The sequence below is a fragment of the Salvia hispanica genome, unplaced genomic scaffold (assembly GCF_023119035.1).
Source record: "Salvia hispanica cultivar TCC Black 2014 unplaced genomic scaffold, UniMelb_Shisp_WGS_1.0 HiC_scaffold_446, whole genome shotgun sequence".
NCBI lineage: Eukaryota > Viridiplantae > Streptophyta > Magnoliopsida > Lamiales > Lamiaceae > Salvia > Salvia hispanica.
Genome location: NW_025952186.1, coordinates 71,999 through 95,940, shown reverse-complemented (window position 1 = coordinate 95,940; position 23,942 = coordinate 71,999). Strand labels below are relative to the sequence as shown.

General features: G+C 39.0%; 1 protein-coding gene across 1 annotated transcript; it reads right to left on the bottom strand.

Moving 5' to 3' along the window:
- Nucleotides 1–1,620: 1,620 nt before the first annotated feature.
- On the bottom strand, nucleotides 1,621–5,383 carry LOC125199282 (serine carboxypeptidase-like 40). Its single transcript, XM_048097353.1, is given in 11 exon segments — nucleotides 1,621–1,767; nucleotides 1,770–1,824; nucleotides 1,909–2,014; nucleotides 2,166–2,207; nucleotides 2,209–2,256; nucleotides 2,681–2,799; nucleotides 3,069–3,329; nucleotides 3,764–3,927; nucleotides 3,930–4,037; nucleotides 4,117–4,224; nucleotides 4,930–5,383. Coding segments are annotated over 11 exon segments (1,476 nt in total). The 5' UTR covers nucleotides 5,297–5,383; the 3' UTR covers nucleotides 1,621–1,669.
- Between the last annotated feature and the right edge of the window lie 18,559 nt (nucleotides 5,384–23,942).

Here is a 23,942-nt window from a genome sequence, read left to right as displayed (position 1 = left end):
ATTTATTATTTTTGAACTAGAGTTTTTTAATTGTTTATCATATTCATGCATATGTGAGCAGACATCCACCAACTACGATTAAAATTAAATATTTAACAATCCAATTGATAAACAGAACAAATAGAAATTAATCTATACATTTCGTTTAGAATTTAATCAATATCCATTAAAATTAATGAATCTGGATTACTTTTATAATTTATTTAAATCACTTAATAGATAAAAATTAATCTATCTTATAGTACTTAAGATCGTCCAGATTTTAATTTAATAAAATTAAATCTTAAATAATCAAATAACCATTTATCATTATCTAACTTAGGGTTTATCTAGATTAAAATTTAATCCAATTCCACTAAATTCAATAATGATTCTTGATAATTTTTATATATGTGATTAATTGAAATTAGTTAGGCGCTTGAGACCATAGTGCATGTGATGTGATGCAGTTCTAGAAGAAGTCTTGGAGCTAAGAAAAGTATATTTTTGGTTTTATTTATTTCACAGTTAAAAATTGAGATGGAAAAAATATTAGTTATTTTTGCTTATTATCTTTTTAGTTATTTTCTTCCATATTAGTTTGTATTTTCTTCATAGTTTAGATTTCTTGCTATATAAGGCTTATTGTTGATCTTCAAAAGGATTTGAAATAATAATTTGCATTGAGTTTTTATACTCTCGAGTTCTCAATTTAGTTGAGTTCTTTTTATCCATTGGTTTAATCATTCTCATAGTTTCTCTACTTCATTTGCATCATTTGGTATCGAGCAGGTTCTACGTTCGCCATTGATAATCAACCAGGATCGTGATACCAAATGATGCAAATGAAGTAGAGAAACTATGAGAATGATTAAACTAGGATAAAAAGAACTCAACTAAATTGAGAACTGAGTATAAAACTCAATGCAAAATTATTATTTCAAAGTCTGCTTGAAGATCAACAAGAAGCCTTTATAGGAAAGGAATCCTAAACTTATAGAAAGAAAATAATATGAAATCTAAGCTTATGGAAAGAAAATAACTAAAAGATAATAAGCAAAAATAACTAATATTTTTTCCAATCTCTAATTCTATTAACTAGGAAATAAATAAACCAAAATATACTTTTCTACCTCCAAGACTTGTCTCTAAAACCGCATCATAAAGGAGAGGGGATTTGCTCATCAATCCAGGGAACACATAGAATATTAATGTCGGCGATGCTGGAATTCAAATTGCTTGAAGATTTTACCATCGGTGTTAACATGCTTACTTGTCCCTTTGGACATTGGATATGGAGATTCTATGACTAATCAACATGATTTGTATAGACAGTGTGAATTCCATTTTGCAACAGTTGACTGATCAAGAAAGAAAATAACTAAAAGATAATAAGCAAAAATAACTAATATTTTTTTCATCTCCTAATTCTATTAACTAGGAAATAAATAAAACCAAAAATATACTTTTCTTAGCCTCTAAGACTTGTCTTCTAGAACTGCATCAGCATGTGCATGAGAAATACGTGAACTGATCAAACAGATTCACTAGACTAGTTGATCAAAACCTTAACCCATTAGTTATTAATTAACACATGGGAGTAAGGATCAAATCTACAAGGATGAATGAATTGCTCACACGTGTGGAAGGACATTTTATTAATAATAATGAGTTGAAAAATGATAAAGAGTTATATTCTTGAAGAATTAGGGAGATCTGTCCCATCAATAAAATGCATAATTAGAGAAAGCGCTCGAGCCGGTTGGAAACTAGGCACTTGATGTCCTGCCCTCTAACTGTAGCAAATGTTAGATTACCTTTATACACTTGTGTATACCCACCAACCTGCATTATTATTTATTAAACATACAATTTATTTATTCCCATATAGCAAAAAGAAATTAAAATGATTCTAAGATATGCAAGTACCTCTCCACCAAGGAACCAAGGGTGCCATAGAGTTTTAATGGGAAGTTTCAATTTGTTGATGGAATTCTTTGTTGAAGTAACTGGTACCCTTGCATCCGTATCTCCACTACAACATTGAGTACATCAAAGCTTATTTCAATTATGAAAATCGATAGAAATCGACATATTTTCTATAGACGTTGAAGTTCAAGTTCAAAATCAAAACACCTAAGTGGAGAGAAATAAAGACTTGAATAATGAGAGGGAAAGATTGTTACCTAAATACCCAAACTCGAAGTCCGTTAGCCATGAACTCTTGCAAGTGGGAGAACGGTCGAAGCGCTATCGGTCCATTTTTTGATAACATCGCTATATTATTCAAATAAAACTAGTTTTAGTACGAATCTAACTATAAGGACCAACATATGATTATGAATTTTGGTTTATTTTTTGGGCTAGAGTTGTAGTTTTACGGAAATTAAGTTGTTACTATAAATGCAAACTCTATATATTGTACAAATTCCAAACTATGATCGGGTCATTAGATTCCAAGATTTGATGTCAAACAAATAACATCAACACAACTTCAACATTGACAACCGATTGATGTTGTGTTTGACATTTTCAGTTGACGTTATTTGTCATCTCGTTGAGATCAAATCTTAAAATCTAACGTTCGATCATAGTTTAGAGTTTGTAGAGAAGATGCAGTTTGCATTTTATCACTACTACCCGCTACTATTATATATAAGTACTCAATCTCATATATTATGAAGAAAATTGAATTAATTACCTGCATGGTTCCCAATCGTAGGACATTTTGGTAACATTAGCATGTAGTGCCTTCTGAACATCAGGCCTATTCAAATATGCATACACATAATAATCACTGCAAGGATCCATATGTGACACCTGCATTATATTAACGCAACAAATTAAATACTCTAATTTAATAAAGTTGAGCAAGCATATAGTAAGCATTATGGCTTTTTGATATGATGGAATTGAATGGTAGAATGAAATGTGAATGTGAACGTTATTCCTACTTCCATTCTATTCATTTGCTTGGTGGATGGATGAATGAGTGAATGGATAAAATGCAAATGAAATCCAAAGAAATTGACATTTTATTCCTATCTTCATTCCATTCCATCATACCAAGCATAGAGGTTTATAATTACCGATGCAGTCCTGGGTGTTTGTGTGAGGTTAGGGTTCCAACAGAGGGGAGCATAAATGTTATAGATATCAATAACATTAACGTTTTTATCAGCTTCTTCCGCAGCTTCGTTGCATTTGTCCGGTTGAGTCGTCGCGTTAGGGGAGAAATCGCAGTATGTCATTATCTGTTTGGTGGTTTCATCTGATACTAGAGCATGGCTTCCGAAATACTCGTACATTCCTATCGTGTCTGTCTCGTCGTTTATCACCGCATTTCCAATCTGCATTCAATATTTCAATCTCAGCGGAAAGCCATCATAAAAGCAGAGGATATCATGAATTAGTGTATGTTACTAACAAAAGTGTTGAACATTTCTTATAAAAAATAATTGGAACTATGTTTGCTAGAATTGTATGATACACATGACTAAATTAAAATACTAATCCGAAATTTATGGGAGAATATAAATCATGTGAGGTTAATTTTTTTTTAAAAGAAAAACATGATTCTTTCACATGACCAAACTTGAAGCAAGGGACCATTAGAATTATTGTTACATGGCCCCAAACATTGTGGAAATGCTCATGAAATGGATAATACTATAATGATGCCATCATGCTCCCAATCCAAATCAAATAATTCCTCCATGTTCATCTAAAAGTAAGAAACTACTCAATTAAAAAAATATTTAAAAAATAAAATAAAAGGGCTTACAATAATTCCTCTGAGATTGATAATGGTCTTGCCAGCTTTCTTGTTGTGATAGAGAATTGTGTGTGCCAATTGAGGCACATAATGGCCTGCATAACTCTCTCCAGAAATGTAAAAATCTCTGTCTTTGTACTCTGGAAATCTCTCCAACCAGTTCACCAAAAAGCATAGTTGTCGATGGCCGTCTTAGCGTCGCCGCCACTCCTAAAATCTGCGGTCGTGTTCGAGTACGAGAATCCGACGCCGGCCGGGGACTCCAGAAACAACAAGTTTGCAGCTTCACAAAAATTACCATTAGTAAAAAAAATTAACCAAATGTGTGGTTAAATAATTATGGGTGGAGTAAAATAAGATACCATGATTCCATGAGAATGGATTTTTGTAGAGAGTTTTGCCATCGCTGTGGACACGGAATGGCCCAAGTTCTTGCATTGCTCCATAGGCAAGAGATGAGCAGCCAGGACCTGTTCAAATTTCGAAAATATCTAAATTGACTGAAATTAACCAAATAAATACTTCCTCCGATCCAATAAAAATAGTGAATTTGGAAATGACATAAATTTTTACGTGAAATTGATAAAGTAAAAGAGATAAGAAAATGTAAAGTGATTAAAGTATTGTTAGTGTAGATCGATGTCCATTTTAATACAAAGAAAAATTTACTAAAAATAGAAGTGAATTAATTTTGTGGAATGACCCAACTGGCAGAAGTGGTATGCTTTTGGTGACAGAATAATTAGCTAGTTAGTCACAAATATAAGAAAATTGTAGTAGTATGAGTTTAGTCCAAACATGTTTTTGGATGAATTATTTTAATTCTACACTAAAAATTTAATTTTGCAACAGCTAATAAGTTTAGGTAGCTTGTCTATGTCAGTTCATATGTAACCCCATATAACAAGGACAAATAAACTAGTAATATAAATTAACTTTGTAGTAGTACTTATTTGATCAGTTTCGAAAGAAGGGAAATGTACTTTTACTAACATATTGCTCTTTTTCTAGAAGGAAATATGCCATTAGGTAAAAATTAAAAAATGAGGCCATGGTTTGGAATAAGGGTCAACGATGGGGTTTCCAATGAAATAAAATAGTCCATAAATAATTAAAAACAAAAATTAGCAAATAAAAAATCTTGAAAAAATAAAATAGTAAGTGAAGAAAGTGACCTCCATTGAGCCATAGAAGAAGAGGCATTTTCTTGTGATGAGCTCGTTGAGCCTCAGCAAAATAGTAGTAGAATGCTCGACCAGCGGTCTGGTTCACGGTCACATAGCCACCGTACTGCTTGAACCGGACCGGCGGCTGGCCGGGCAGCTTCTCTATCCGGTCACTCTCTTTCATCCCTTTCTGAGACAGAATTCTCACGTTGTGTGAGTGATGGCTTGCATCGAAATGCCTTCTATCAATGCTGTTTCTATGCAACTTTTCTTTGTAAATTCGTGAGAGAGCTTCTATTTGCTTAGTTGCTTCGATTTGTGGCCATTGAAGGGATGCAATGGCGATGAGAAGCAAAAAGGCTCTAGGAAAAAACATGTCTCTTTTTGATTGAGGAAATTTTGAAATGGAGAGATGGGATTTGGTTTTAAGTAGATTCAAAAAAGAGGTGGGAATAAAATAATTTTGGATACATGTGATCAAAAGTCTAAACAAACATGGAAATTTGTTGGGATTGGATGATTGCACCTCCCAACTTGACGCTATTATACAATAATAATGTATGTATGTAGATATGTACCTGTCGGCAGATCAGGGGGTAAATTGGTCATTCTTATTTTTGGATGGTTATCATTTTATATACTTATATTTTGAAATAATGATGGCGATGATGATTATGAGCATATTTGCACAAGATTTATTTTTATTTGTTTGTGAGGAACATGGTATAACATGAGGGATTGGTGAAATTTCATGTTTTGGAGTGATTGGACATGCACTCACATGTTACATTATAGCTTGCCATGTTACTTTGAAGTCCGAATATCATATGTATGCTAGACATATTCAAGGTTTACGGTTCTCGAACAATCTCAAACTGTAATTGTAGGTTCCAAAGTTATAGAACGAAACCGTGCTAGAACCAAGAAAACTAACCGTACGGACTACAAAACTGCCGAAAATTGGACAGGCGAAAACCAACAGAATCGCAAAACCTCCGCTCGAACCGAAACCATAACCACGGACACTCAAGGTTCGGTTCAAGTTCGAGATTTTTCGGAACCGAAACCGACGATTCTCGAACCTTGAGCATGTCTAATGTATATTACATGAATTGCATTGACATGTTGATATCCTTTATTTATTTTGATATTCCTAGTGATTTAAAATTGATTTGGTGAATGTCACTCGATAATACCCATTCGTCTCAAAAAAATACTCAACTTTTGTCATTTTGACATGTCCTCTAAAATTAATGGTCTTTCAATTTTAATAATTTTTCTCCAGATCAATACCGTTGCATCATGTTTTTTCTTTCTATATCTCTCCTACTTGACGAATTTCACATTAAAATCCACGACGCTCCAAATTCCCTAATATTAAAGAATGTAGTGATCGTATGAATTTGTTAAGGATGTTACGAATTCCAATATTCCAGATTGTAAAAGCAACTAGTGTAGGATTTATACAGACTAAATGAGTTTTTTTCTCCTAGCATTGTTGTTTTTGGGATGACTTGTTTTATTTAGTTTGTAACAAATAATTACAATAGACAATTAAGTGTGAAGCTACATAGTGTCCTCATTATGTGTCTCGTTTTTCATTTTAAATCGTCCCGTATTAATTGTCTCACTTCATTTTTACTATTTTTTTTATAATTAACTCCATATTCTACTAATTAAATTTACTCATATTTTATTTTAAAATTAATATATAAAATTAGGATTCACATACCACTAATTTTTTCAATCCATTTTCTTTAATACTTTTTGAAACTTATATTGAGTTGAAATAAAATACATATTAAGAAACGGAAAGAGGTTTATTATTAATGTACTATCATAGTTGCAAATAACTCAGAAACTATAAAGTTAACCTTATTAAGAATTAGATAGGAGGCTAAAATCAATTGACGAGATAGAAGTAAAAAAATATATGAATTAAATAATCAAGATATTATTAATGAGACTTACTCTATTAGAAAAAAGGGAAACGATCCAAAATTGCAAAAGAAAAAGAAGATTATAAAAATTTCCGCTCTGAGTGAGATTATAATATTATAAATTTATTCAATGAATTGTGTAACGTCGGTTTCTTCTTCTTACAAGATAAAAACCCGGGTGTAATACCACCCAAAAGAAGGAATACCGAAGATGAACTGAAAACGAAATTACAAAGACAACTTCAAACCGAAACCGTAAAGTAGGAATTAGCCGAGTTGAGGGAACATCTTTCCGCAAGACGAGATACGCCCGGTAGTGCTCTTCGATTGGCATTTCGTCCCCAAAGATAAAACGGCTACGTCTCGGTGAAGCAAGACCACTATCACCGTAGCTCCGCGAACTAGATGGAGGAGAGGACAGAGCTTTCACGTAAAAACAATGCAGAGGAGAGAGATTATGCCCACAACCAGGCCCAAAGAACGGCCCAAAGAACAACCCAAAGACCAAATGCCAAGATCCAAGGGCACGGGCACGGGCTCGGGCTCAAGGCTCGCGGCACACGCGTGTGGGCTCTTACAGCCCATCTTGGTCCACTTTAATTATTACTCCCTCCGTCCCCAAAATTGTCACCATTGACCCGACACGGGTTTTAAGAAATGTAATAGAAAGTAGGTTGAAAGAGTTAGTGGAATGTGAGTCCTACTTTTATATATTAGTTCTATAATAAAATGTGAGTGTGAATGAGTTAGTGGAATGTAGGGTCCACTACTAAAAATGGTAAAAGTGAAAGATGACAAATTTTTAGAGACAGACGGAAATGGAAATAGGTGATAAATTTTCGGACGGAGGGAGTACATGTAATAATCCTTTTTATTAAATACTTGTTTAATAAGGTTATAACTTCCAATGTGGGATAATTAACTCTCTTAATTAATTCCTTAGCTTCTCCCATAGCTCTTTTAATTAGTTTGCAATTTTTGCACAACTTTAATCCATTATTTCTCACTCACCGAGAATCAAATTTGAGAAAATGAATGTACCACGGTCATCTACTCCGAACGTAGATCGATGCTATATCATTTAATTTCACAAAATTAAATGTCTCATTGAAATTATAATTAGTCAAATTCCATTGGCCGGGCATAGATTCCAACATGTAATTCATTGTAAATCTTCACAATTTATTAAACTAAAAGTTGTTTTTTAAAATTTATTTAAAATATGGAGCACTATTATTTTACTTTAGCAAATACCATGAATAATACTATTATAGCAAAATAAGGAGAATTTGGTTGGAACACTATATATGAAATACATGGATGGAATTCATAATATTCATTTCAAAGATAGATAAATTTTTAAAAAAGGAAAATTTGTTGATTAGTCAACCGAGGCATGTGCGATACACAATAGGCATATTGTACCGTACCACAAAAATCATACAGTTCCAGAACGTTTTCATTCCCATTGTCTTTTCGAAAATAATATTTTATTATATGCGATTTCGGAGAAATTTCTCCCACCCCTCGTATATTATTTTATTACTCCGTAGTATAAACATTTTTTGAACTGAGAAGATGCGAATGTAACATTTATATGAATAGTATAATTACTCCAATCATTGTTGAAATATTTCAGTTGAAAATTAACAGCCAGATAATAATTATTTATGATTTTTTTATTTTTTCTTTTATCTGAGGGAGTGTGTTACGTAATTGAAATACAAAAAGACGATTTTGATATGCTAAAAAATGTTGGTGGCATAATGATCTCCGTTATTGAAGCCGAAATTCAATCCATCGCGAATTTTGTTTAATAGGTATATAACATATCATAAGCTTCACTTTGAGCTATAGTAATGCCTTTAATCTTTACAAAGTTAACTTTTTGGTTGAATTACAACTTACACATAACCCACTCACTCACTCACTCACTCGAGTTTATTCGAATCCACACAATTTTAGAAGTATATCTATAACTAATTAATACCCACCTTGTCACGATGCCCTTCTAGGATTCAATAAATGCGGGCGATCGCGACTTAAAAGGAGCTTAAATGCATATGAAGACAGGGTCTAGGTTTCATAAAAGAGTTTGACCAATATTTAATGAACGGTTAATATCAAGAAAAAGCATAGCAACGCTTTGCGTTAAATCCAATGGATAACGACTTGTCATCATAAATTATCAAAATGTCAAGGGTTCAATGAAATCCGAAATATATCATGCCTCTAAGTTCCAAAGAGAAATAAATATAGTTTCAAGATCATTCAACGTTAAACAAAACATGTTTCAAGCGGAAGCATCCAAGAGAAGAGTGAAGTCATGTGTGAAGACACAACGACACTTCGGATTTTCAAGACAACCATAGTACTTTATTAAATTTCTCAACAGACCAACCGCTGTCGCCAACTCAACCTACACATAGGAAAACACATGAGGGCGAGTATTTTGAAATACCCAGTGGACTCATGCCCAACATTTTAATAGATATGTCATCCTTACCATAGTGAACTCAAGTTTTGCGTTTAGAAAAGAATATCATTGAGTATCACAAAATAATTTCATAGACGGCAGTCAAACAGCTCCCCCATTTTCTCAATAATCCAACAATCACAACATTTCCATGGTGTGACAAAAGTGTGGCCACACTATTCGCCCACGAGACCGGCCGACTAGCAAGGACGACTCCCGATCCCAACCGTGACACTAGCTCTGATAGGGTTTGCGGCCCTACTCGACCGAATTCGTTTATATAGTCCTATAGCCTGATGGAGCGAACTCACAAACTAGGCATCGACAACATAGCCCTATAGCCTAATGGAGCGAACTCACAAACTAGGCATCGACAAATATCATTAAAACAATCACGAGGCATGGCATAACATTTTAAACCACCCTTATAACGCCATAATCATGCTCTTCAATATAAAAGAGTTTAGGAGAGTAAAACCCACCTCATTTGCTTAGATCTCAAGTACTTTCTTCCATTTGCTATCACGCTTGAGGCGAGTTATCACCTTTAAATTAACGTGTATCACAAATCAGTCTCAATCAATGACTCGAAATCATGTTCCCAACGTGTCCCTTTTCCCATCGATTTGTTTTATATTAACACACAATCAAGACATGCTCTTCATATCAATTTATTCATACTACAACTCCGGATCTATCATCAAATCATGGTCACGCATTAGTGTTCTTCAACACGCATCACACACATACACAAACACACACACACACACACACACACACGTCGATCCACACACACACACACACATGCATCCCATATATCAATTGGTTTCCCTTTTTCTCTCATTCTATATGCATGAGGGTTCAAGAACACCAATTAATCGGTTAGATGAGAAAGATAGATCAAAATACCTCTTCTTGATAGAAACGATCGGTAGAAACAAAGTAAAATCTTGATTCTTCAATAATAATTCTTGAGGCTTCAACGTTAATTCTTCTCAAAAGATGAAGAATTCTAGGAGAAAAATAGAAGAAAATGTGAGAGAGTGGGAGAGTGGGAGGTGTGAGTTTAGAGAGAGAGAGGCGTGTGATTAGTGGTTAGGGTTAGGATTTTCTCCCATGTATTTATAGAGTGCAAATTATAATCTTTAATTAAATAAATCAAAGATTTGAGAAGATATGGTGGGGAGGTAGTTGGCGTGAAATCTGGGGAGAAATAATGGGGTTTCAATTCCACGGTTTAATCAAGATATGAATCAATTTGGAATTTATTTGGAATATCACAAGTAGAATAAAATAATAAATCCCACTATTAAATAGGAATAGGCGATTGCCTTTTAAGTTATGCGTAGGATTTATTTAGATTTTCACTGAGCAAGAGATATCACTGAGCAGAATAAAATAATAATTTCCCCCAATAAAATAAGGAAGTGGCGTTTTTTTTCTTGCTCTCCCACAAGGAATTAAATTCAAATCCGATTAAAATAGGATATGAGAAGATCTCCTTAGATATGGTAAGATATGCTAGGATATTTGCATTTATTCATGGAAGGGAATAAATAGGTGATCAAATAATATAATAAATAATTCCTCCTTTCCATAAATAGGAGATTTTCGAAATCTCCTTGGAAATATCATGGGGATCGATTTTTCTCATGGAGAAATAAAGAATAATTGGGTTTTGGATTTAATTGGATAAATGTCGATAAGGCTAATTTCATGCATCGATTATGTGGTGAAAATCACTTTATTTTAATGGGTCTAACGCAGTTTTTAAGCCAGTGTGTGAAGGAAATCGCTAGATCCAGAAGAATGGAGGCAATGGACTAGCGAAGGAAAGCGAAGGAAAGTGAGCAGAGTTGAAGAGAAAATGGCTGGAGAAGGGAGTCAAAGCGAGGGCAACGAAGATTATTCATACCCCGCGGACCCACTTCCACGCCTATATATAGAGGAGCATGCAACACACGACATATACATGATTTTGCTCTCGCTACACACAAACACACACTTGGGAAAAATGGGAGTTCTGGGGTAGTTAGGGTTTCATATTCGGAGAAAGTTAGTGGTAACACCGTCCTCACGGAGGAGAAGATACAATCGTTACATTCAGTTTTTGCACTCTTATTCCGTCGAACTTCAACGTTTCCGAAGTCGATTGGTTGCCGGCTACTTACCGATTATCTATGCATTTAGTTTATGTCATGATGGTGTTTATTTTGTGTTGATTTACGTTGATTCGTGCTTTTGAGGTTTAATTTCGAAGTTGAATGTTATTCTCTGCTTTGGATGTTTCGTGCTTGATCCGGGAATAGGTTGTGGATCTCGTGTTGTTGTTGTTGATCGGTGGTTGATCGGCGAATTTGTAGCAATGGACATAAATTTGGACCCGAGTTTGTTTCGGTTGCTTGGATAGGAGTGGATTTAGCATCCGAAGTGTGGATACGAACAAGGAAGCCGAGTTGTGCATGGATTATGAATTTTACGCTCTCTTTTCATTTTACTTCGTCTAGTAGTCGCGGATACTAACTAGGTTTAGTGTTCTTCGACTTTGTTGCTTTAAATCAGTCTGCTTGTTTTGATTTACGTCCCCATCTCTATTTTTCTTGGATGTTTCATGCGGTGTTGGAGAAGATGATGTCATTTTGTCGGTTAGTACTTTAGTTCGTTGTTTTTCGGCTTTTCATCCGTATTTTACCTTTTTCGGTAAATGGTCCCCACTTAGTCGGTTTGTTTTCCCGGGAGTCTAGGTAATTTAGGGAATAGTTTCTTAGATCTGATGATTGTCCCGCTGTTGGTAAAATGCAGTTTTCTGTTGTCTAGATCTAGTTGTTAGCATGCTTGATTTCAACACCAAGTCTAGTTTAATTTCCTCAACCCAAATTGCGTAAGCGTATCTAACCCAGCAGTCCCCAATCCTTGAACATGTTTAGTTGCGCATTCATCTACGTAGGATCGATCCCTCTTTTCCCCGTGCTAATTTTAGTATATCGTGGTTGAGGGTTTTGAAGAGGTGTCTGTGTGTCAAACTGACCGAGATCTTTCGGCCCGATCCGTGAGTTCCTAGACCATTGTGATCTAGTGGATTAAACTGGATCTAGGGAGCTTGATGGCTATCTTGTGCACAGTCCTAAACCCAGTAGCTTCAAATGGTGCAGGGTGATGGATAGCGTTAATTGTGCGTTTGAGGATTTGGTGTAAATAGTTTAATTTTGTTAATTTTGTTTTTCTTGACGGTTATGAACACGGGCTTCCATTACGGAAGTTGAGGCTGGTTAAATGGGCAGGAAAGCACTTGGAAATACAAGTGGCAAGTCAAAGTCTACGTCCATGTTACTACCCAGATCGGGATTAAGGACGATGGAGCCTTGCTCCGTTCGAATCGAAGTGAAGGAGTGGAACTCGTCGGGGAGAAGAGGACCCGATGTCGTCCTGAAAGCAGAGCATTCCGGGAAGCAAGGGAGGAGGAAGACCCAAATATGGCTCATTAGTGGATCCCGATCCGGAGATAGGTTCCTTTGCGCGCGTCTAAGGCGGGTGAGCCCGCCCATACCACGGTCACCGAGCCAGCGGGAGTCTGCCGATATCAGAGACCGTGTGCTCGAGGAGTTTTGCCCACATTCTGCGAATGGAGGAACGAATGTCCTTACGAATTCCTAAACGAGGTTTAGTAAACTATGCAGCATTCATGACTGACGGCGACTAAGGAGGACTACCGTACAACGTGCGGTCCCCACATTTTCCGCAAAGGGAGGCTAATACTTGGTTCTTGGGAACCACAGTTTCGATCAACACATGGAGGACTTCAAGTGGAGTTCTTGGATTATTTTCCCATCCAACAAGGCGAACGCCTTGAAGAAGGAGATCCGAGGAGTGCGAGCAAGAATATGATGAGCCTCAGGCTCTTAGTCTTTCAGGTTCGGGATTTGTTGGATCTTGTCCGAACCATAGGATGATTAGACGAGACTTACTACATTTTTCTGAAGAGTGCAAACCACTGAATCAAAGGACTTGATGAATTCCTCGGCGGGGAAAATTTTACCAGAATAAAGCGAGTGAAGCCGGAGCAACTTTGGGAAGATTGATCGGCGAAGAAGGCCTATGATAACCGCGAGGCATTTTGAGAAGGGGATCGACCAATGCGGTAATAGAGCGAGGATGACAAGAAAGTGGAGGATAGGATAGATAAATTGGAGAAAGCAGATTGTTGAATGCAATTGAGAAGTACAACCTCGTACTCCATTCGGAAAATGAGAAATCCCACAGTCCCGAGAGGAAAGATTAACTTCAGCCTTATTCACAGTCAACCTTTGTGAAGGGAGTGTAAGCCAGGGCAAATTCAATGGGAAGAGTGTGGAATCCGGATGGAAGTTGGAACCAAGGAAGACAAAAGGAGGCCCCATGGAGGGGACTCACCCCAATTTAGATGGACTGACAATGATCGAAGTCAGCCGCCCCCCCCCTTTATGACTCCCCCAAATTTTGCACACCCTCCGGAAGACGAGTCAAGTTTGTGAGGTCGAGGAGAAATCCAAGAGGGCAAGCGCAGGGCAGGGTACAAGAATCGAGGACCATACTAATTGGGGAAGTAGGAATCGGAACAATCCGGGAGCTCTATGTGCCATCTCACCGAGATGAATAACCAAGGGAACTATCGAGTTCTGACGAATCTGGGGAATCGGGTGTAGCAACCAGTACAATAACCACCAAGGAAATCGGGGAACTATCGGCAAACCCAAGGGCAGACGAGGTCAAGGATCAAATTCTAATCAATTGACTCCGGGCCACAAGGAGTTTGGATGACATGGTCACGACCTAGTGAATTCATGGCAGTTCATGCAGAATAACTTGCATTCCAACAACGACGTGGTGCACAAATTGCAAGACGCTCGGTCGGAACCTGGCGGCCATGGACATGATAGAACAAGCAGCTGTCCCGGATACGCGGTTTCTTTGAATGAGATTCGGGGAAATGAAGGGAAACTTCTGCCCGCAGTCAAGCCACCGACCGAGCAAACATTAGTCACATCACCTTGAGATGGGAGGGGCTATGAAGGGCAGAAGTATTGGAGATCGTGAAGAAGTACCCGCGCAAGCAAGCTGGGGGAAGGAGAATCAAGTGTTTCGGGGATAGCCCTAGACCCGGAAAGTTCCTGGTCAAGGATAACCTCCGAGAGGATTTAGAGGGGATCGTTACCTCGGCGACTGATCCATTTTTTCCTAGATCCGAGGCACGAGTTAGTAAGTAAGGAAGGCGAGGAAGAGCTGACGAAACCCCAGTGGGAGTTCACAAAATGCGGTGAAGCGGGGCGAAAGTTTGTTTCCATGCAGGGAAGCGAAAGAAAAGAAGGATGATACGAGAGGACCTCATGGAGATTTTAGCAAGTTGGAAATCAGCACGCCGCCTTTGCAAGACTGAGAAGATGCTGCCTTTAGCAAGTTCATCAAGGAATTCATAGCGAGGAAGACCAAGCCCAGACGGGAAAATGGTGATCGAGGAGAACGTGTGTAAATTTGTTATGATACAAAAGAGAAGGATGCCTTGGAAATGCACGAGACCCGGGTATGTTCGCATTACCCATTTCTCTAGGGGACATCGGAGTCGAGCATGGCATGTGTGGCCAGTCTAGGGGCGTCTATAAATGTTTTACCGCTTTCGATCTACAAGAACATGACGGGGTTAGGATGAGTGCCGTCACCAAGGTGGTAATCCGGTTAAGCGAGATAGAACTTGCATACGTCACGAAGGTGTGTTAGAAAATTTCATGAGTCGGGGTGCATGATTTTCTATATCTGTGATTTACATGTTATCGAAATGAATGATAATGGAGTCTGTGAGTCGAGTGGTGTGCTTTTAGGAGACCGTTTTTGCGCCTTTGCTAAGACCATTATAAAATGTCGATGGAACAATTTGCTTGAATTATAATGGGGAAAAATATACATTTAGCATAGATGTGAATGAAAAGACCATTGGATGTTGAGAATTTATATGCTATAGATGTTATTAACCCCTTGGTCCAAGAATATCTTGAGACAGAATTGATACAAGAACAAATTGAAGGAAAGATTGGGGCAACAGACTCGGGGACGCATTGTGGGCCTACAGAACTGCTTTTAAAACACTTATTGGAATGTCACCCTACAGACTTGTGTTTGGTAAGATGTGTCATTTGCCAGTAGGAATTGAACACAAGGCATACTGGGCAGTGAAGGAAATGAACATGAAGCCGATAGCATGCGAAGAAGAGAGGAAGTTGCAATTGCAAGAGTTGGAGGAACTTCGGCTGGAGTCGTTTGAGTCTGCCATGTGGTACAAAGAAAGAACGAAGTTATGGCACGATAAAAACCTCCGGGTCAAGGAACTTCATGTGGGACAGAAGGTGCTCCTTTTTCAGTCTCGGCTTAAGCTAATGCCAGGGAAACTGAAATCTAAATGGATTGGCCCATACACCATCGTTGGCATCCGAGCAAATGGAGCAGTGGAGATCCAGGGAAGTGCTCCAAACTCTGTTCCTTTCCTTGTAAACGGTCATAGAGTGAAAGTTTTTAGGGATAATTCTGAGTTGTGTGTAGTGGACGAGATTCCACTACACACACTCCCTATTATTGCCTAAAAGGACAGGGGTAATTTCCGATGAATTCCTGGGTCAAGGGGTAAGCTGATAATTTTGGAAATTCACAACTGAACCAGGGAATCTCGGAAATACAACATGTAAATAGTTTAATTTTTCTCTAAAAAAAGAAAAAAAAAAAAGAAAAAAAATGATGATAAAAAAATGTACTTCAATTTATGCCCGTATTTTATGCACCAACCTTGACCCCGGGGAACCCGTATTTTATGCCCCAACCTTGACCCAGGGGTCTGGAATCTTCAATTTTTATTTTGTAGGGCATGGTCGAGGGGATTCGCCAGGAGGAGAGCCTGAAGGAAGGAGTCAAGGAGGGAAAAGATATTTTGAATTTCAAATTCTGGCCGATAATTATGGGAGACGTACGGTTGCTTACATCACGCCTGCAACCGCACCATCTTTTCACCAGAAAAGGCAACCGTCGTCCTTCTCTCTCCACTCACTCCAAATTAGACAAAAATCGTGTTTGCTCTTCCTTCTCTCTTAATTCATCTTCTCTCTCTAGAAGAACGGACGAAACCCTAACCAAAATTATTGCCCAGTTCCTTTAATTTTTCAGATCTATACCGATGGATTCTACCAAGGGAACTGAGTATGACCCCACTTTGTTGGCCGAATTAACACAGAAGGTGGAAAGCATAGAGAAAGCGAAGGAGATGTACGCCTTACTCGCCGCCAGTCTGATGCCGTCTGCGCCGACTGTACCGTCACTGCCAATTTCGGCAGATTCGGCCGCGACACTGGCAAGTCTCTCTGCAACAAGATCGCAAGTCGCTGAACCATCGCATGCAGAGGCCGTTTCGCAAGTAGCGGAGAAAGATGAGGCTTTACACAGACAATCGAAGGACGGTGAACAAATGAATGACGAGACCTTGAAGGAGACAGAAGGTAATGTACCGGAGAACCCTAATCTTGAGGGTAGGGAAATGTATGAGGGGGAAACCCCTATTGCTGAAGAAATTCTTGAGGGGGAAACCCCTATTGTGTTTGAAATTCGTGAGGGGGAAACCCCAGTTTCTGTTGAAATTGCTGAGGGGAGACCTCTATGTTTGAAACAACTACTGAGGGGGAAACCCTTACCTTGGAGAGAATCGCTGGGGGGAAACCCCTATTCCAGGAGATGTCGGGGGGAGAACCCCATCTATATCGAGGGGGCAACCCCGATATTGGTTGAAGAGGGGGAAACCCCATAAAAGCTGTTGGCGGAGTCGGATCTACATTCGACGGAGGTACCGGAGCCCGAGGAAGGGCTAAAATTGATCGTGGACCTGGTTGATGACCAGGAAACAAGTGAGCCCAAGATTGATGAAAGGGCCGAAAGGAGGCGCACTAGGAGAAGCCTCCTTGACGAAGTCGATGACCTCATACTTGAAGCGACAGAAACAGAGGCACGCTTGGCCAAGGAACAGGCAAGAAAAGGAAAGGCGCTGGCGACTACATCTACCCGGTCAAGGAAAGCTCCCTCCGTCCAGGAGGTCGAGGAGACCCTTTCCCCTGTGACCGAGGAAACCCTTGTCGACGAGCACGAGGAGCCCATTCCTGAGCCCAGCTATAATTCTGAGGAGGTTGACGAAGAGCCGATTCCCGGACGCCCGGTAATTTGGCTGACTAAGAGCTTGCTGGAGGAGATGAGACAGTTTGACGACCAGAAAAGGATCGCGGTATACAAGGAGAGGTGTAGCGCAGGGAAGATGGCCAAGTCGGGGAAACAGTATAGCAATAGGGAGCTCAAGATGATTGCATGTGACAAAGAATTCCGCGCCTATATCCAGGCAATAGGGTTTGAGTGGCTGTTGCAGCACAGCCAAGAGAGGGTACCAGTAGATCTAGCAAGGGAGTTTTTCTCCACTTTTTCGTTTGAAGAATACCTCAGACCTGGACGCGGATTCCATCACATTCAGGCTCTTCAATCAGGAGCACGAGTTGAGCATTAGGGAGTGGTCCCTACGGATGGGGTTGTTCACTAAGGAGGAAGATGAAGAGGGGGCTTGCAACGACAGGATGGTGGGGATGCCAAAGAACACACCTGGGTTCAAAGTCCAGACAGCATGGGAACTGGTCACGCACTCTAAATCAGGGGCGTTTAAATCCAGCTACTCCAAAGCCTCCCACATCGAAGACCGGATCCTCCGTTTTGCTCAAACATTTATCAGCTACAATTTGATGGGCAGTGCGAATTCAGCACTCACTACTACCGATCTCTACTTCACATGGTGCATGGCGGAGGGTGTGAAGGTGCACCTCGGATATTGGATGGCGCAGGCATGCCACCAGATGACGAGCAACCCAGGACGTCATATGTACACCTGCCACCTCATCGGCGCTTACCTCCAGAGGAATATAGAAATGAGAATTGCCAAGGCCGCTCCACTTGTAGTCATGTGCGACCCCCCAGAGGTGTTCAGTGTTGATTATTTCTTCAACAAGGGGTTGCTGCAGACTCAAGGCACCAAAACTCTCTTCTATTCATTAGGAGACAAGGTGAAGGCGGAGCCGGAGGAAGCCGAAGAAGCCATGCCGAGTGAAGAGATGGAGGAGCTGCGGAAGGAAGTCCAGGACATGAAAAAGGAGATGCAGATGATGCGGAGAGATATGATCAAGGAACTCGGTGGGATGAGGAACGAGTTGATGGGAAATCTTGAGGCAGTGCAGACCCTGAGGGGAAATATTGCTGATTTGGCAGTGAAATGTGCCAAACAGAACGATAGGATGACGGAAGCGGTGGAGCTTTAAATGAAAATGTTGAAGTGGATGCAGCAGACGCTCCCCTTGACCCAGTTGAGGACAACTCCTGGGTCCAGCAGTGAAGTCAGGCAGCCCACCCATAGCAGTCCCTCCGTCAAGCGACCACAGCAGTCGCTTCAGATGATCTCCCCGACCATTCCCGTGCAAATTCCAGCCCCACCAAAATCAAAATTGATCGTGAGAAAGTCAGTACCGGAAATCCCAGAGCAGAAGGAAGAAGAGCTGGAGCAGCCAGCTAGGAAGAAGGTGAAAGCGACCCACCTCGGAGTCCCACCCCAGTCTGGCCGGGAGCCAGCCCCAGAAATGATCAAACATCTCTTGACCAAGTAACTTTTATTTTTCGTTCTTTTCGTTTTTTTTATTGTCTACCTGTTATGTATGTGTTTAACATTTGTTATATCTTCTCCCACTTAGCCCACTGCGTGGTCTAAGTGTGAGAAGTTTGTGTTTTCTGTTGTTTTATTTGTTTTCCTATGTTTTTTCTGTGTCTTTCTCCCACTTAGCCCATTGCTTGGTCTAAGTGTGAGAAGTTTTATGATTTTGGTTTTGCATTGATCTCTCTGTTCCCCCCTTCACGACGATGGCTTAGGGACAAGCTTGAGTGAAGTGGGAGGGGGAGAGGAGTCAATGCATTACCCGTATTGCATGTTAAGAATATGTTAGTTTTAAGTATTGTCACATGAGCCAGTGGATTTAATACGTCATGATTCCCTTAGTGAAAGTAATTGAAGATAGGAGGCATTTCAACTTAGAAGCTTTTTCCTTAAATGAGCCTAGTTAATTTGAATGAAGCAAGAATGACGGAGAATGCCTCTACTTACTTAGTCGTGAAGCCCTACTATATAGTGAGTTATAAACCTCAGATAACTTTGAGCTAACAAATGTTTAAGGGCCACCACTGAATGCTTAGGGAAGAAGAGCTATGAAGGAGAAAAATTGGGAATTGGGTTATGAAGGTATAAGCTGGACGAAGTCCAGGGTAAGGCGGTATAAGCTGGACGAAGTCCAGGGGAAAGAAATTTGTCCAAATGTTGAAAAAAAAAAAAGAGAGAGAAGAAAAAAAAAAAAAAAGAGAGAGATGGAGGTATAAGCTGGACGAAGTCCAGAGGGGGGAATGGTCTAAAACAGGAATAATAATAGCCTGACCCAGGAAGGAGAAACTCTCATAACCCAACGCTTCAGTGGTGTAGCATTAACTTAAGAGAGAATCGATTCTAACATCCCTGGTGAGGAATGAGTGATCGAGTGAACCTAACAATTGGGTAAGTAGAAAGCTATCTTGACAAGCTGACAGATTGACTAGGTAAAGGAAGGGAAAGGGCCTATTTGGAGGAGTGCAAACTATTGGAATGACCTTAATCTTGTGGGGACAGATGCCTAAAAATTGAAACTAGCTCATGTATATATGTGTTTTGCGTGTTTGTGTGATTTTCTTATATTTCTTAGCTTTTCTTGTGTCTAGGTCTAGGAGTCGGTCAAGAGATAACCTCGCTTGAAATTTGCCTTATTCTTTTTCTTTTCTTGTCTTTATACTTGAGGACAAATATGGTTTAAGTGTGAGCAGTTTGATAAGGCTAATTTCATGCATCGGTATGCACAAATAAAATGTTATAATTTGCTGGGTCTAACACGTTTCCTAAGCCAGGTGTGTGAAGAAAAGCGCTAGATCAAGGAAGTAAGGAAGGAGATGGTCTAGCGAGAGAAAGGAGACGAAATGAGCAGGAATTACGAGGAAATTGGCGTGATAAAGGAAGTCTACAGCTGAGGGCAACAAAGTCATTATCAATACCTCGCTGGGCCCACTAAAACGCCTATAAATAGAGAGGAGCATGCAGCGCAATGATAGAGTTTTTCACTCTTCTTAACTCATATTTTACACACACTTGGGAAAAATTCTGGGGATAATCGTGATAGGGGGGTACTTTCTAAAGATTTCGTGTTTGGTAACACCGTCCTAGTGAGGGCGAAGATACAATTGCTTTTAATTTCAGCTGTTTTTGCTAGTTTCCACCGTCGAACTTCACTTTTGGGAGTCGACTTTGATGTTGATGATGTTTAACTGCTTTACGTTCATGGATCTGAGTGTTAGCGTAATTCTTAAATTGCTATGTCGATCTCTGTTTATTTCGTTATTGAGGTGTTTGATGTGGAATTTGGTGACAGATCTGTGGTTGATTGAGTGTTCGGAGCTTAAATTTGTAAAATCTGACGTGATGGAGAATTTCTTCTGTTTGGAGTTCGTGTCGGACGCTTGGATCCGGAGTGGATTTAGCGTCTGAAGTTGATTTTGGCATGTGAAAGACACAGTAGTTGATAGACTTGTTTTATTTCCTCTTGTTTTTCTATTTCATTTCGTCTAGGTATGCAGATCTGTTGAGTTCTTCGTTATTTATGCATAGATTTGATTTCAAGTTAGTAGCCCTGTTTTTGATTTGATTATGTGTTTTCTCAAGAAGTTTTTAAGCGAATTTGGTTGTAGAAGACGATGTCACTGTCAGTTAGTACGAGAGTTAGTTATTCTGCCACTTTCCAGTCGTACTCTGCTTTTTAGATGTGGTCCCACCGTAGAATTATCTCCTAGGTCTAGTTGTTAGGTTAAGTTTCTTTCTAAGATTCCCAAGTCAAGTTAATTTTAATTTTCCTCAACCCAAGAAAATGCGTGGCAGCAGCCAACACCAAAAATACTTCCAAATCCTTGATTATGAGTCTTACGCATCCTTCTCTGTAGGATCGATCCCTACTTCCCTATACTAGGTTTAGTAAAGTGGTTGAGGGTTTTTGAAGCGGGAAAGTACTTGTGTGTCCGACGACCGGGATTCCGCACGACCTACGAGTTCCTAGACCAAGTGATCTAGTGGACTTGCTGGATCTGGGGAACCTGCCTTATTTGAATATCACACGCACTGCACACACTACACTTGTACCCATTCTCGTTCGCTTCAGACATGTACATTATAAGAGATTGAAAGATATGTCGAAAATGAGTTTAATACCAGCATTCGAGTTGAACAATGAAAAGTGTAAAACTTGCATGTTAACTAAGATAACTAGACAACCTTTCAATAAGAATGTCAATAAAGAAACTAAGGTTTTAGAACTTATACATAGTGATTTATGTGATTTTCATTCGACTCCATCTCTTGGTAATAAAAAGTATGTAGTTACTTTTATTGATGATGCTACTAGATTTTGCCATGTCTATCTCTGTCATTCCAAAGATGAAGCTCTTGATAAATTTAAAATCTTTAAAGAAAGTGTAGAGCTTTATCATGGTGTGAAGATTAAAATTCTTCGCACTGATAGGGGAGGTGAGTATTATGATCCAGCGTATTTTGAATCGACTGGTATAGTACATCAAACGACTGCTCCATATACACCACAACAAAATGGTGTAGCTGAAAGAAAGAATAGAACGTTGAAAGAAATGATTAATTCAATGTTGTGTTATTCTGGCCTAAGTGAAGGATTTTGGGGTGAGGCTATGTTAACAGCCTGTTATTTGTTGAATAGAGTTCCTAACAAAAGGAACAAAATAACCCCTTATGAACTTTGGCATAAGAAACCACCAAAATTGAGTTATCTCAGAGTTTGGGGTTGTCGAGCAGTGGTAAGACTAACTGACCCTAAAATGAAAAACATAGGTCAAAGAGGTATAGATTGTGTGTTTCTGGGGTATTCAGAAAATTCTGTTTGTTATAGGTTCTATGTCTTAGAACCCAATGACTATGTATCTGTGCACTCTATTATTGAGTCAAGGGATGCTGAATTTGGCAATGAGGATAGATTCACGTCTATACCTAAACCTGGAGGCATGATTGCAAAGTCTAGTAACTCTGATGATGTAATTGGAAAAGTGATGGATACACCTCCTGAGGCTAGGAGAAGTAGTAGAGCAAGAAAAGCTAAGTCTTTTGGAAATGATTTCCAATTGTACTTACTTGAAGGATCAAGAAATGAAATTAATTTTCAATATCAATATTGCTTTACTATTGGTGATGATCCAAGAACCTACAAAGAAGCTATGGCTTCAAGAGATTCTGCATTTTGGAAAGAGGCAATCCAAGAGGAAATGGATTCTATAATCCAAAATGGTACTTGGATACTGACGGATTTGCCACCCGGTTGTGAAGCTTTAAATAGCAAATGGATCTTCAAAACGAAGATGAAGGTGGATGGAAGCATAGACAAGTATAAAGCCAGATTGGTTATCCAAGGCTTTAGACAAAGGGAAGGCATTGACTACTTTGATACCTATGCTCCTGTTGCTAGGATTTCCACAATTAGATTATTGTTAGCACTTGCTGCTATACATAATCTTGTAATTTACCAAATGGATGTTAAGACTGCCTTTTTGAATGGTGAATTAAAGGAAGAGATTTATATCAAACAACCAGAAGGCTTTGTTATGCCTGGTAAAGAACATAAGGTTTGTAAGTTGGTAAAATCTCTTTATGGACTAAAGCAAGCCCCCAAGCAATGGCATCAAAAGTTTGATGATGTGGTGTTGTCGAATGGTTTTGTATTAAACCAAGCAGACAAGTGTGTATATAGCAAATTTGATGCTACCGGTAAAGGGGTTATCATTTGCCTATATGTGGATGACATGTTGATCTTTGGTACTGACCAAGATCAAGTTGATAAAACGAAGGAATTTTTGTCATCTAAATTTGAAATGAAAGACATGGGGAAGGCTGATGTGATTCTTGGAATTAAGATCACACATGGAGAACAAGGAATTTTCATTTCTCAATCACATTATATTGAGAACGTGTTGGAAAAATTCAACTTCAAAGATTGTTCTTCAGTTAAGACTCCTTTTGATCCTAGTGCAAAACTCGTGCCTAATAAAGGAGTTGCTGTGAATCAGCTTGAATATTCGAAAGCTATTGGATCACTAATGTATGCTATGATTAGTACTAGACCCGATATAGCCTTTGCAGTTGGAAAATTGAGTCGATATACTCATAATCCAAGTTTAATCCATTGGCAAGCAATGAATCGAGTATTTAAGTACTTAAAAGGAACCATGAATTATAAGTTGACTTATTCTGGATTTCCTTCTGTTCTTGAAGGTTATTCGGATGCAAGTTGGATCACCAATATGGAAGATCATTCTTCCACAAGTGGTTGGGTATTCCGGCTTGGAGGTGGTGCTATATGTTGGGCATCAAAGAAACAAACTTGCATCACGAATTCAACAATGGAATCGGAGTTTGTGGCATTAGCAGCAGCTGGTAA